Source organism: Bombina bombina, chromosome 4, assembly GCF_027579735.1.
Source record: "Bombina bombina isolate aBomBom1 chromosome 4, aBomBom1.pri, whole genome shotgun sequence".
NCBI lineage: Eukaryota > Metazoa > Chordata > Amphibia > Anura > Bombinatoridae > Bombina > Bombina bombina.
The window spans coordinates 73,227,076-73,242,420 of record NC_069502.1 but is presented as its reverse complement, the minus strand read 5'-3'; the positions used below and the strand labels follow the sequence as shown (position 1 = coordinate 73,242,420).

The 15,345-nt window shown below is 42.2% G+C and overlaps 1 protein-coding gene across 5 annotated transcripts in view; it reads left to right on the top strand.

The window, feature by feature from the left end:
- PTK2B (protein tyrosine kinase 2 beta) overlaps positions 1-15,345 on the top strand; it is a 607,866-nt gene that overhangs the window by 577,800 nt on the left and 14,721 nt on the right. For all 5 annotated transcript variants that reach the window (XM_053709509.1, XM_053709510.1, XM_053709513.1 and 2 more), the window contains one exon: positions 15,019-15,099. In XM_053709509.1, coding sequence (XP_053565484.1) covers positions 15,019-15,099 — 81 coding nt within the window. The remainder of the gene's footprint in view (positions 1-15,018; positions 15,100-15,345) is intronic.

Below are 15,345 nucleotides of genomic sequence, written 5' to 3'. Positions count from 1 at the left end.
TATGCTCACCGTATTCAGCATTGCACCAGCAGCTCACAAGAGCTGCTGGTGCAACGCCGCCCCCTGCAGACTCGCGGCCAATCGGCCGCCAGCAGGGTGGTGTCAATCAACCCGATCGTACTCTATCGGGTTGAATTCCAACGATTCCTGTCCGCCTCATCAGAGCAGGCGGACAGGGTTATGGAGCAGCGGAGCATTCGGAGCTTGATAGATAGGCCCCTTTGTCTTCAACTGTCTTTTCAGTGCTGTTGCACGATGTTTGGGAGATGTATCTTCTCCTTGATGATGCCCGTTGCTCCATGTGGGTTGGGCGTTGTCTCCGTCTTGTTCTCAGGATCCTTTGACCTTCTTTTGAAAGGGGGTTTTTCCTTTATGAATTTTGCTGTACCTTTTGGGTATCCTTTGACTTATCCTTGTTCCCCCTCTTTTGGGGATTTTGGTACTTTACTAGTAAGGATGTGTGGGGACCGACTGCTGGGCGACGGTTCTCCTGGAGGAGTGTTGGCTCAGTGAGTTTGCTTGCGGTCTCTAGTTAGGCTTTCGGTCTATCTGCGGGTCAGTGTCCTTGGGGCCTTTTCCTTCTAGTTTTTTTGCCCGGCTCCGACGAAGCAGGGTTTGGTTGGGTTGTGGTTTTTTCAGGCCTGGTGCCATCACTATAGGCTGCCTATTGTACCCTCCCGTTTTTGCATTCAGTGTCCTCTATAGCTTGGGTATTGTTTTCACAAAAGTAATGAATGCAGCTGTGGACTCTTTCCATTTATGAAGAAAAACTTAAATTATGCTTACCTGATAATTTTCTTTTCTTCAGATGGAAAGAGTCCACAGCTCCCCACCCGTATTTTTTATGTGGGGCGTCTTATTTTTTATTCTTCTGGCACCTTTTTACCCTGGTACTTCTTCTACTGTTCCTTGTTCCTCGGCAGAATGACTGGGGGATGAGGGGAGTGGGAGGAGTATTTAAGCCTTTGGCTGGGGTGTCTTTGCCTCTTCCTGGTGGCCAGGTTCTTATTTCCCAAAATTAATGAATGCAGCTGTGGACTCTTTCCATCTGAAGAAAAGAAAATTATCAGGTAAGCATAATTTAAGTTTTTGCGCTCCACTCGTAGTTTGGTCCATAGAGGGTAGCTTCAAGGATTTAATTATTTCCTTGCTGAGCTATTTCTCTTTTTGTACATTTTATATTTAAATTCAGTATCAGTGCATTTCAGTTACCTGCATGAGTTACCCAAATTATAAGTAATTTTTTCACCATATTGTTCACTTTTCCAAAAATATTTTAAACCAGAATCTTTATGATTTCACATGTAGCAACACCCTCAAAACAATAAAAAAGTACCAGCCTTATCGGCCTCTTATGCAATGTCCTCACATGCTGGCGAGAAACTGGTAGGCATTGCTGCCCTTTAAACTGAGGAGTCTTGTTAGTTAGCGCCGGAAACAGGAGTTAACTCGTCCCCCTGCTCTGAGGCGGCAGACAGCAATCCGCCCGATCACATACGATCGGGTTGATTGACAACCCCTGCAGGGGGTCATCATTGCACAAGCAGTTCACCACAACTGCTTGTGCAATGATAAATGCCGACAGCGTATGCTGTCGACATTTATCGATGTGCGGCGGACATGATCTCTACAGCAGATAAATAAAATCGGCCCCACACTGTCCACACTTAAAATAATGAGGAAGTGTCTCTGCTTCTGTCAATTATACTTCACACAAGGGGTTAAATGACCTAAAAGTAAATTAACCCCTTAATGACAAGTGACGTACCAGGTACGTCCTGCAAAAACTTGCAGTTAGTGACAATGGACGTACCTGGTACGTCACTTGTCTAAGAGAGTGCTGGAAGCGATCGCAATCGCTTCCAGCAGCTCTCAGGGTATTGCAGTGATGCCTCGATATTGAGGCATCCTGCAATACCCTTAGAAAGCATCCGATGCAGAGAGAGCCACTCTGTGGCCCTCTCTGCACCGGTAGCGATGCGGCCGGTTCGTTGGTGGGTGGGAGCGCAACTGGGAGGCGGGTGGGCGGCCCATCGCTACCCGGCATCCGGCTCCTGTTAGTGCAATGTGCACGCCGGGTGCCGGGAGCGTGCGGGGGCGCGCATGCGCGTGCGCGGGTGCGCGCGCACGCCCGCGATCACCTACCCACACTGACACCAATGAGTGGGAAGAGGGGGGGAAATATATATATATGAGGATCTGGGAGGGGGAGGGGGTTGGGGTATTGTGGGGGGCTGCTACACTACAGAAAAAAATAAATTAGTAATAAAAAATAATAATTAAAAACACTTTTTTGGGGGGCAAATTGGGTACTGGCAGACAGCTGCCAGTACCCAAGATGGCGGCAATTAGGTAGGGGAGAGGGTTAGATTGCTGGGGGGGGGGATCATGGAGGTTGGGGCTAAGGCAGGAGTCCATCACAGCTAAAACATTTTATTTTTTTTTATTAAAAAAAATAAAAACTCCTTTTATTTAGTACTGGCAGACTTTCTGCCAGTACTTAAGATGGCGGGGACAATTGTGGGGTGGGGGAGGGAAGAGAACTGTTTGGGAGGGATCAGGGGGTGGGATGTGTCAGGTGGGAGGCTGATCTCTACCCTAAAGCTAAAATTAACCCTGCAAGCTCCCTACAAGCTACCTAATTTAACCCCTTAACTGCTGGGCATAATTTACGTGTGGTGCGCAGCAGCATTTAGCGGCCTTCTACTTACCAAAAAGCAACCACAAAGCCATATAAGTCTGCTATTTCTGAACAAAGGGGATCCCAAAGAAGCATTTACAACCATTTGTGCCTTAATTGCAGAAGCTGTTTGTAAATAATTTCAGTGGGAAACCTAAAGTTTGTGACAAAATTTGTGAAAAAGTGAACTTTTTTTTTTATTTGATGACATTTGGCGGTGAAATGGTGGCATGAAATATACCAAAATGGGCCTAGATCAATACTTTGGGTTGTCTTCTAAAAAAAAATATATACATGTCAAGGGATATTCAGGTATTCCTGACAGATATCAGGGTTCCAATGTAACTAGCGCTAATTTTGAAAAAAAGTGGTTTGGAAATAGCAAAGTGCTACTTGTATTTATGGCCCTATAACTTGCAAAAAAAGTAAAGAACATGTAAACATTGGGTATTTCTAAACTCAGGACAAAATTTAGAAACTATTTAGCATAGGTGTTTTTTGGTGATTGTAGATGTGTAACAGATTTTGGGGGTCAAAGTTAGAAAAAGTGTGTTTTTTTCAATTTTTTCCTCATATTTTATATTTTTTTTTATAGGAAATTATAAGATATGATGAAAATAATGGTATCCTTAGAAAGTCCATTTAATGGCGAGAAAAACGGTATATAATATGTATGGGTACAGTAAATGAGTAAGAGGAAAATTACAGCTAAACACAAACACTGCAGAAATGTAAAAATAGCCATTGTCATTAAGGGTAAGAAAATTGAAAAATGGTCCGGTCATTAAGGGGTTAATTAGTTAATGCATTCAGTATTTTAGTAAGTTTTGTTAAATGCAACCAGGGACATAACTGTAGCCTTAGTGCTAAAATAAGGGATCTATATTATAAAACAGTTGCAAGAAATGATGTGAAATTGACTGTGCTGCACAGACTGGTGTGTAGTATGTGATGCTACAGCTATTCTGGAAATCTCTCTTAAAATCCAACAATGTTTGATACTAGAGACGCAACACACAGATCACAAACCCTTCTAACTCTGCCTAATGTTATGTAGCTGTGGGGATTTTTTTAGGATGTAGGAATATTGCTTCATTTTTTTATCTAATCTAACTGTTGTTATTCCATATTCTATTTGCCTTAGGCCAAATATTAAGTTGTTTTATTAAAGGGACATGAAACATATTTTTTTTTTCATGATTCAAACAGAAGATATAATTTTAAACAACTTTTCAATTTACTTCTTTTAAAAATGTGCTTCATTCTCTTTGTGTTGTTTGTTGAAGGAGCAGCATTGCACTTCTGGGAGATAGCTGAGCACATCAGGTGAGCCAATGAGAAGAGGTATATATTTGCAACCACCACTCAGCTAATTCCCAGTAATGCTTTGCTGCTCATGAGCCTACCTAGGTAACAAAGGATACCAAAAGAACAAAGTAAAATAGATGATAGCAGTAAATTGGAAAGTTGTTTAAATTGCATGCTCTGGAGGCGATTTATTAATGCTTCAACTGATAATACGCTGGAATCTTGCATCAAATTAGACGCAAAGTTGATCCGCTGTAGTTAACAAAGAGGTCAAGATCGTCAAATGTTAAAATGTGTGATGAAATATACACTCCTGGATATCAATCCAACGCAGATCGATGCTTGTGTTATTTAAGCGGAATACTGATTATCTGCCATCACATTCGACTCTATTTGACCCTCTTGCCAATTTATAAACATTCAACAGGTACGCTCGCGTCTATTCCGACGCAGCGTACCTATCGTTCAAACCGCCACCCTTGAGGCTGTGAATGCCATAGAAATCAATGGGAGTCTGAAAACGCAGAAAGGTTAAGTTTCGATGCTGCAAGACAATGAAGCATATTAAATAATAAAAGTAAATTAGGGAGATGTTACCCTACTTATGGATTATGTTACATCTTTGGCTCATTACAAAGCAAGGAGACAATATTATTGCTCCAAATTTGGTGCACTAGTAGATATAGGGATAAAAAATTAAATAAATACATTGCTACTTATGGATTATGTTACATCTTTGTCTTTCATTACAAAGCTAGGGAACAATATTATTGTTCTAAATTTGGTGCAAAGCATTGCTCTAAAGTTGGTGCACTAGTAGATATAGGGATAAAAATTAAATAAATACATTACATAATATAGCTTCCTTTTTTTGGATAAATCTATTTGCACCATGTTTAACGCATGTAATACAAGTCCCACTCTTCACTTCGCACCAAATTTGAAGCAACACTTTCCATTTTAATGAGAGGAGAGTCCACTGCTTAATTTAAATACTTGTGGGAATTAAGAACCTGGCCACCAGGAGGAGGCAAAGACACCCCAGCCAAAGGCTTAAATACCTCCCCCACTACCCTCATCCCCTAGTCATTCTTTGCCTTTCATCACAGGAGGTTGGCAGAGAACTGTCGGAAGATTTGGAGTAGTCTCTTATGGAGGGTATTACTCTGTGAGATGGGACTGGAGTTTTAAGTAGTCCTGTCAGCCTCTCAGAGCATGGGTGAATGTTAGAGTTCGGTGATGCAGGGAGAGTCTTTATGCAAACCCATCCCGACTCAGTTTAACAGCTCCATTAGCAATCGGTGTTGACGAGTTTCACTGCCTGCTTTTCTTCTCTCAAGTCCATGTCAGGAGCAATGCTACTAACCTGTCACACTTGAAGGGCCGTGTTCCTGTTCCACGGCGTTGATTCTGGTAAAATTGTTTCATTTATATATATATTTGATAACGCATGAAGACAGGGTCACAGTGTGGCTCCTTTTATCTTTATAGAATCTAAGGTAATACCCTCGGAAGAGGGCTGTTGAACAGGGGGGATATTATTATGCATAATATTGTTTATTGTGTTTGCTACTGCATTTGTGGGAGATGAGGCTCTGTCAGTGTGGAACACAGTTCATAGCGAGAGTTTGAGGCAGGCTTTTTTGGTGCTTCCTCTCAAGTGCAGGGGCGGTCCTGCATGGCAACTCCATGTGACCGGGTGTGGCCTCTACAACTTCCTCTTTCTTGACCTGCGTTCGGAGGAGACAAAAGCGGTTTCTTGTAGTCTGAGTCATAGGAGGTGGTGAGTGCCCCGGCCATTGGGATATAAAGGTGCCATTTATTTTTTTTATCAAGTCCGTAATAAAGGCGCAAGCTATGGAGGACTCTGATATGTTAGAGGATACTCTAAACCTATTAACTGTGTATATTGTGAGGAGGTTCCGAACCGCCGATGCAACTCTGTTCCACATGCTTTGACACTATTGCAATTTCCAAAAAGAATAAAGTATTTAGTACGACTGAGCCTTCCACCTCTGAGGGTTCTCCGCCCTGCGAGGTGCATTCCCTGCAATCCGATTACACAAGCAGTTCCCCAGGGTACTACTAATCCACCTGCGGGAGGGGCCCTTTGGCCTCCCGACTTCGCTGATCAATTATAGGCGGCGGTTTCTGCGGCCATTAATGCAATGCCTCGTCCTAAGCGCAAGCGGAAGGTACGGCACTGCTATCCATCTCAGGGGTCGTCGACTCCGCTGGATGTCTCAGACAGATTATCAGCTGAGGAGGACAACTCCGATTTATCGTAGGATGACGCTTCTGGGGCGGAATCGGCTACTTCTAGGCCTCCGTCCGCAGAGGAGCCCGATTTTAAGTTTAAGATGGAGCATTTGCGCTATCTGCTAAAAGAGGTGCTTGCTACGTTGCAGGTTCCGGAACCAAAACTACCGGAGGAACCTTCAATTCCTAAACTTGATAGTCTATGAGGACAGGTAGTGCCCTAGGCCTTCCCGGTTCCAATCAAAATGGCTAACTATATTAAGAATGAATGGGATAAACTTGGTTCATCCTTTTCCCCCCTCTTCTTCATTTAAAAAGCTTTTCCCCGTTCCAGAAGCGCTAGAGGATAGCTCCGCTAGAGGATAGCTCCTCTTTCAAGGAACCCATGGATAAAAATTTGGAGTCCATGTTGCGGAAGATGTTCCAACTCACAGGGTTCATTTTTCAGCCGGCAGCAGCAGTCGTTGAGGTGGCGGGTGTGGCTACCTACTGGTGTGACCCACTAGCAGCGATGGTCGAGGTGGAGACTCCTCTCAATGAAATTCTAGACCGAATTAAGGCCTTAAAGGTGTCAAATTCATTCATTTGTGATGCTAACATGCAAATTATTCTCCTGAATGCTAAGACATTAGGGTTTTCTGTTTTAGCCTGCAGTGCTTTGAGGCTAAAGTCATGGTCTGCTGACATGACTTCTAAGTCTCGTTTGCTTTCCCTCCCATTCAAGGGGAAGGTTTTGTTTGGCCTAGGCCTGGATTTTATCATCTCTACGGTAGTAGCGAGAGCCAGAGAAATTGCAGCCGCACCTTATCTGGACGATATCCTGGTCCAGGTTCCGTCCTACAGTCTTGCGGAGGATCACTCAAGAGCTCTTCTCCTTCTCCTTCGATCCCACGGGTGGAAGATAAATGAAGGAGTTTATTGGTCCCCAGCAACAGGGTGGAATTCCTGGGAACAATAATAGATTCTTCAGTGATGAAGATATTCTTGACAGATCAGAGACGGTGCAAGCTTGTGTCCAACTGTCTAGCTCTTCAGACATCCTCCAGGACATCTGTGGCCAGGTGTATGGAGGTGATCGGGCTCATGGTATCCAGCATAGATGTCATTCCTTTCGCCAGGTTCCATCTCAGACCTCTTCAGCTGTGCATGATGAGACAATGGAACGGCGATCATTCAGATTTGTCCCAACAGATATATCTAGACAGACCGGTCAGGGAGTCCCTATCTTGGTGGACCCGACCGGGACATCCTTTTTGAGACAATCGTGGGAGATTGTGACCACGGATGCAAGTCTATCAGGATGGGGAGCTGTTTGGGTTGTCAGAAGGGCACAGGGCAGATGGACTCGAGAAGAGTCGAGTCTACCTATAAATATTTTGGAACTTTGAGCGATATTCAACTTTCTGAGGGCTTGGCCCCTTCTAGGGTCGTCCTGATTCATCAGATTCCAGTCTGACAACATTACCTCTGTGGCTTACATAAACCATCAGGGGGGACGAGAAGCTCCCTAGCCATGAGGGAAGTATCTCAGATTCTGGAATGGGCAGAGACTCACAATTGTTCGCTCTCAGCGATCCACATTCCGGGTGTGGACAACTGGAAAGCAGATTTTTTGAGGGGACAAATGTTTCATCCAGGGGAATGGTCCCTCCATCCTGAAATGTTTGCGGAGATCTGCTGCAGATGGGGGGAGCCGGAGATAGATCTTATGGCATCCAGACTCAATTGCAAGCTACCCAGATACTGGTCGCGATCCAGGGATCCCCAGGCGGAACTGATAGATGCCTTGGCGGTACCCTGGGACTTCGACCTAATTTACAAATTTCCACCGTTACCTCTTCTACCTTGGGTAGTGGCCCGCATCAAGCAGGAGCAAGCTTCGGCTATTTTGATTGCTCCGGCGTGGCCGCGGAGGATGTGGTTTGCGGATCTGGTGCCAATGTCATCCTCTCCTCTGTGAAAGTTACCTTGTCACAGGGATCTGCTAGTTCAAGGTCCTTTTCTACATCAAAATCTCAATTTTCTGAGGCTGACTGTGTGGAGATTGATCGATTAGTCTTAGCCAAGAGAGGATTTTCGAAAAACGTGATTGACACTCTCGTTCAGGTCAGGAAGCCGGTCACTCAACGCATTTACCACAAGGTGTGGAGGACCTACTTGTCCTGCTGTGAGGAACGAGGATACCCATGGTACAAGGTCAGGGTATTCAGGATTTTGGCTTTTCTCCAGGATGGTCTGGATAAGGGTCTTGCTGCCAGTTCCCTGAGGGGACAGATATTGGCTTTATCTGTACTGTGGCATAAGAAGCTTGCAGAGCTTCCTGACATTCAGTCCTTTGTTCAGGCGCTGGTTAGGATCAGGCATGTCTTCAGAAATGTGGCTCCTCCTTGGAGCTTAAATTTAGTTCTTAAGGTTTTGCAGAGGGCTCCGTTTGAGCCTATGCATGCTCTTGACATTTAGGTTCTTTCGTGGAAAGTCTTATTATTACTGGCTATTGCATCGGTACGCAGAGTCTCTGAGTTGGCGACCTTGCAATGTGAGCCTCCCTACTTGGTGTTTCATGCTGTTAAGGCTGTTCTTCGCACTGGATTGGGTTTCCTTCCCAAGGTAGTGTCGAGTCGTAACATCAATCAGCAAATAGTAGTTCCTTTGTTTCCTAACCCTTCTTCTTCAAAGGAGAGGTTACTTCATAATCTGGACGTGGTTCGGGCTTTGAAGTTTTATCTTCAGGCCACGAAGGAGTTCAGACAGACTTCGTCCTTATTTGTTGTGTATTCAGGGAAGCGCAGGGGGCAAAGGGCCTCTGCTACCTCTCTATCTTTTTGGTTGAGGAGTATGATCCGTCTGGCCTATGAGACAGCGGGACACAAGCCTCCTCAGAGGATTATGGCTCATTCGACTAGAGCTGTGGCCTCTTCTTGTCCTTTAAGAAGGAGGCTTCTATGGAGCAGATTTGTAAGGCGGCCACTTGGTCTTTTATAAATTTGACGTTTTTGCTTCTGTGGAAGCAGCTTTTAGGAGAAAGGTTCTGCAGACTGTGGTGCCCTCAGTATAGGGTCCGCCTCCTTATACCCTCCCGTTTTTTTTTTCATTCAGTGTCCTCTAGAGCTTGGGTGTTTGTTCCCACAAGTAATGAATGAATGAAGCAGTGGACTCTCCTCCCATTTAGATGGAAAACATAAATTATGCTTACCTGATCATTTATTTTCCATCAGTGGGAGGAGAGTCCACTGCACCCACCCGTTTCTCCGGTGGGCGGACCAAAATTTATTATTAATCTTCTGGCACCATTTATACCCTGATATTTCTCCTACGGTTCCTTGTTCCCTTGGCAGAATGACTGGGGGATGAGGGGATGGGGGAGATATTTAAGCCTTTGGCTTGGATGTCTTTGCCTCCTCCTGGTGGCCAGGTTCTTAATTCCCACAAGTAATGAATGAAGCAGTGGACTCTCCTCCCACAGATGGAAATTAAATTATCAGGTAAGCATAATTTATGTTTTTCGCATCAAATTTGACGCAATACTGAAACTTCTAAACAACCCACAATCTAGTAAAGTTTTCCACAACTTCTTATTGGTAAATGCATAATCACGTGATTAATTAAATCAGCCAATTTGATTGAAATATACATTTTTCTACTATCACTAACAAATCAAATTGATCTATACTTGAGTTATTGATCACTCATCAGAACTTGTAAGTGCTATTTGTTACATTGTTTATTATACTTTGAAAGTATGTATATGTGAAATTAGTATTACAGATAAACATTGATGATGACATTAGGCCACACAGTGTAATATTTCTAACAATGATTTTAATAATCAAATGATGTTTGATTCAATATAATCTTAAGCTGATAGTTCAAAGGGATAGTCTACCTAACATTAAACTGTCATGAATCAGATTAAAAAAAATACCAAATAACGAAATGGTAATAGCGTGCGCCTGAAACAATTCTAGTGCAAATTAAAAATGGAATGAGACTATTAAATCCTCAATCTGTGTTGGAGAGGGTGGATGCAAGTGAAAAGAGGAGTGCGTAATGGTTAATATGTATTGTGTAACAGTGGATTACATTCTCATATTAGAAAAAAAGAAATAATGTGACCATAGTGTATAATAGCACTGCTAGTGAAGTGATAATAAATAATAAATGGTTGTTATACCAGTAGAGTACGTGTGCACAATCCAAAAAAACCATAAATATAAATATAATTAGAATGTAACAATTAATAAAAAAATGCTTATCGTAATAAAAGTCCCAAATGAGGTGCCGGAAGATGGTGATTGGAAATGTCAATATCTGTAAGGAGAGGTTGAAGATCCACAGTAGAAATATTGAAACGGAAAGATTCACTATGCAGCAGGCAGCTGGTCTTTGAGATGTCTGATCAGAACACAGTATCTAAAAATAGTAAAGAGAAAGACAGCGCCTCATGGTGCAAGTAGGTTCCAGGCAAAAAGGATCACAAAGAGACAATAACAGATGGTAATATACTCACAAAAGGATTGGCACCCTTATTGAAAGAGGTGCGAATAGGCAGACTGACATTTAAATCAGTAGTCAGTACGCTGTAGCCGGATGGTATCCAGGTTCCCAGACGGGCGGCTGTGGGCTCTCCTCTGTAGGTAGAGTCAGGATCCTCTAGTGTCGTGATGTGAATGAACCAATACGAAGAGGGTTTCAAGACCGGAACTAGAAGCTGAGTTGTGGAATAAACTGAAGCGGAGGATACATTTAGTAGAGCACCTCAATTAGTGCTAGAAATGCAGTCTGGGGTCTATTCGGTCACCCAGAAGACCAACTTCCCAAAGAAAATACAGCAAGTTTCAAATGCTAAAAATGACTTTAATGAAAATTATAAAATCACAGACAACGCGTTTCTCAGCCAATGGCTGTTTCATCAGGCCTGATGAAACAGCCATTGGCTGAGAAACGCGTTCCCTGTGATTTTATAATTTTTATTAAAGTCATTTTTAGCATTTGAACACTTGCTGTATTTTCTTTGGGATATTTCTTCCTTTTTATCTGAGGAAAATCACCTTCTGGTTTACTGTGGGATCCTCTGCACCACTGAATCCACTTGGATGCCTGGCTACAAGTCTGTTGGGTGACTGAATTGATCCCTTCATGCTTCTATAGCATCACAAGAGGTGCTTTATCCATTGTGAGTACCATTCCTCTCATTGTTTGTATCTATATCTTTGTACCAACAATACTAGGCCATATAGGCACCTGTGTCTCCTTTCTGTCCACACAGACATCAGCTCCTGTGCAGGAAGTTGGTCTTCTGGGTGACCGAATAGACCCCAGACTGCATTTCTAGCACTAAATGAGGTGCTCTACTAAATGTATCCTCCGCTTCAGTTTATTCCACAACTCAGCTTCTAGTTCCGGTCTTGAAACCCTCTTCGTATTGGTTCATTCACATCACGACACTGGAGGATCCTGACTCTACCTACGGAAGAGAGCCCACAGCCGCCTGTCTGGGAACCTGGATACCATCCGGCTACAGCGTACTGACTGCTGATTTAAATGTCAGTCTGCCTATTTGCACCTCTTTCAATAAGGGTGCCAATCCTTTTGTGAGTATATTACCATCTGTTATTGTCTCTTTGTGATCCTTTTTGCCTGGAACCTACTTGCACCATGAGGCGCTGTCTTTCTCTTTACTATGTCATGAATCAGATACAGCAGAAATTAAAATCACCTCTTTACTGTCATGCTATTTTCAGTGTTTTTCTTCCTTCTCTTGAATTTAATTTTCATTAAGAAATGTCATGTTATATGCCAGCCCATTTTATAACACATGTGTAGGGGTGGTGTTTAAAACTAGACTGCAATCAGGAGGGGTTACACAGGTGCAGGAAGAAAACTGGCCCAGCTCTTAAAATATCCAATAAATACATATGATACCCTGATTACATTATATTCACAATTATTCTTACTCAGAATAATTGTATATTTACACTATATATACATATAGTGGTATAAATAAACACAGAGATATGAAAGACAACATTGTTTAGAACAAAAAAGGAATTTATGGACATGTAAATATGTTTGCAAAAGATTTCTGATATACACACACACATATATATATATATATATACAAGTATGTGCAAAGATATATGTATAAATTCTAGCATTAATAATCATTTAAAAAAAGAAAAAAGCGTGAGCGAGCCATACCATGATTTACAGAAATACAAATACACATTCATTTATGTGAAAATATCATATATCAAATTTTTTGTATAACAAATAGATAAGAAAAAAATAGCTTTTTATGAGATATTATTGTTTGTTCAGGTATAAATCTAGCTATTTCTTTCCTAAGATATGGTGAGTCCACAGAATCATCAATTACTAGTGGGAATATTACTCCTGGCCAGCAGAAGGAGGCAAAGAGCGCTACAGCAAAGCTGCTATATATGTCACTTCCCTTACCCTTAACCTCCAGTCATTCTCTTTGCCTGCGGTGCAAGGAGGAGATGAAGTTTTGGTGTCTGATCTACAATCAAGATTTTTTTATTTTAAATCAGAATAGGTTTGCTCTGATCTTTCTAAAGGGTCTAGACTTAGCCCATGTCAGTCTTTTCAGTAGGGCAGTGGTGGCTTTTAAGCAATTGAGAACTTGTGGGGTCCAATCCTCACTGCGTTTTCCCAAAACATTTTGCTGCCCTATTTAGATAGCCTGAGTAAGTTTACTCAGTCTTTCTGTATTTCCACAGGTCCATGTGAGGGATGGCATTCTCTCAAACCAGGTGAGCTGTCCTACTGCCTGACAGATAAATATTAAGGTAAGTGCCAGTTTTATTTTTCTAAGTAGCAGTGGAAAATGTGGCACTTATTCAGCTGAAACGCTTCAGGGGGATGTTTTGACTGCTGTTTAGAAGACTTCTTGCTGTTTTTGCTTCTCTGGAAATCCGGATTGTAAACGTGATCGTTTTTTTCCCTAAGTTTGCTGCGGGTTGCAGGACAGGTAGGGCACCTCAGTAACTGAGTGTTGCCTGGGGTATGTTTTCTTGATTTGGTAAATTTAAAGGGAACATTGATTTAAAAACGTTTTTTGGTACTGTATTATATTCTTTGTTAAAAGATAAAAAAAAAAGAGTTTTAAAAAAAAAAAAGGTAAATTTTTTTATTTTCTTCTCTTTTTGAATTATGGATCAGGAGACTGTGCAGGATGTTACCTGTAGCTTATGTTTTGATGGCCAGGTGGAAACCCCAATACCTTTTTGTTCTTCATGTATTGAAAGAACTTTAGCTTATAGAAATAGACTTTTTTAAGCCATCATTAGATAAGGCGGATGCTGTTCAGGAGCCTCCTGATTCAGATGTGCTGCAGCTTTCTCCTCAAGCGTCCCAATCTTATTCATCTGCACATGCAGTGCCCTGCGTTTCCTCTCATGCTCCGTCTGGAGTTATTTTGCAAGATATTGCTGCCCATGTATCTTCTGCGGTATTTGAGGCGCTGTCTGCTTTTCCCATGCTGCAGGGAAAACACAAAAGGAAATTTAAAGAAACAGTAAGTAAGGTTTCTGATCCTGAGATGGCTAATCAAAGTATTTCCTCTCAGAAATCTCAGAATGGAGATCCTTCTGGTACATCTGAGGGTGAAATTTTGGATTCAGGCAGTATAATTCCTTCTACTGATGCTGAAGTTGTGTCCTTCAGATTTAAGCTGGAACACCTCCGCTTGTTACTGAAGGTTTTTTTGGCTACCTTGGATGGCTCCGATACTTCTATCGTTGTTAACCCTAAGAAGTCTAGTAAGCTGAACAAGTATTTTGATGTTCCCTCTGCAGTGGAGGCAGAAAGGACGTCAGAGTAATTTTCGTTCCTTTCCATCTAAAGGGGAGGAGAGTCCACGGCATCATTCATTACTGTTGGGAATTAAGAACCTGGCCGCCAGGAGGAGGCAAAGACACCCCAGCCAATGGCTTAAATACCTCCCTCACCTCCCTCATCCCCCAGTCATTCTTTGCCTTTCATCACAGGACTGGTCCTCCTTACACACTTTTTACAAATTTTACGTTTTTTCTTCTGCGGAAGCTGTTTTTGGGAGAAAGGTTTTGCAGGCTGTGGTGCCCCCGCCTTTTACCCTCCCAGTTTCATTCAGTGTCCTCTAGAGCTTGGGTATTTGTTCCCACAAGTAATGGATGAAGCAGTGGACTCTCCTCCCATTAAGATTGAAAATATAAATTATGCTTACCTGATCATTTCATCTGTGGGAGGAGAGTCCACGGCTGCCGCCTGTATCTCTGATGGGCGGGCCTAAATTTTATTTTATTCTTGTGGCACGATTTATACCTTGATATTTCTCCTACTGTTCCTTGTTCCCTTGGCAGAATGACTGGGGGATGAGGGGTGTGGGGGAGGTTTTTAAGCGTTTTGCTGGGGTGTTTTTGCCTCCTCCTGGTGGCCAGGTTCTTAATTCCCACAAGTAATGAATGAAGCAGTTGACTCTCCTCCCACAGATGGAAATGAAATCATCAGGTAAGCATAATTTATGGGGGGGGTTATGCTCACGTTAACTTGCAGAATGTAGGATTGATTAATACCATATTGACTTGGTATATATAATATTTGTTTTCATGCTCACGTTAACTTACAGAATGTAGGATTGATTAATACCATATATGCTCGGTATATATAATAATTGTTTTCCATGCTCATGCTATCTTGCAGAATGGAGGATTGATTAATACCATATATGCTCGGTATATATAATTGTTTTCCATGCTCATGCTATCTTGCAGAATGTAGGATTGACACTCAGAAAGCTTATTGGGAATGTTGATGAACTGTTGCCGTCATTACCGTCTTCATCTCGCACAGAGGTAAGTAAACTCTCGATACATCATGTAAACAGGTAAAAATAGAGATTTGTTTGTATTTAAATGTGCAAAAAACAAATTTTTTAATTCACCATTTACCTCTTTTTAAAGGGACATGCAACCCAATTTTTTCTTTCCTGGCTCAGACAGTGCACACAATTTTAAAAAAAGGTTCCAATTTATTATCAAATTTGTTTTATTCTCATGTTATTGTTAGCTGAAGAGATATCTAGGTAGTGTGCACGTCTG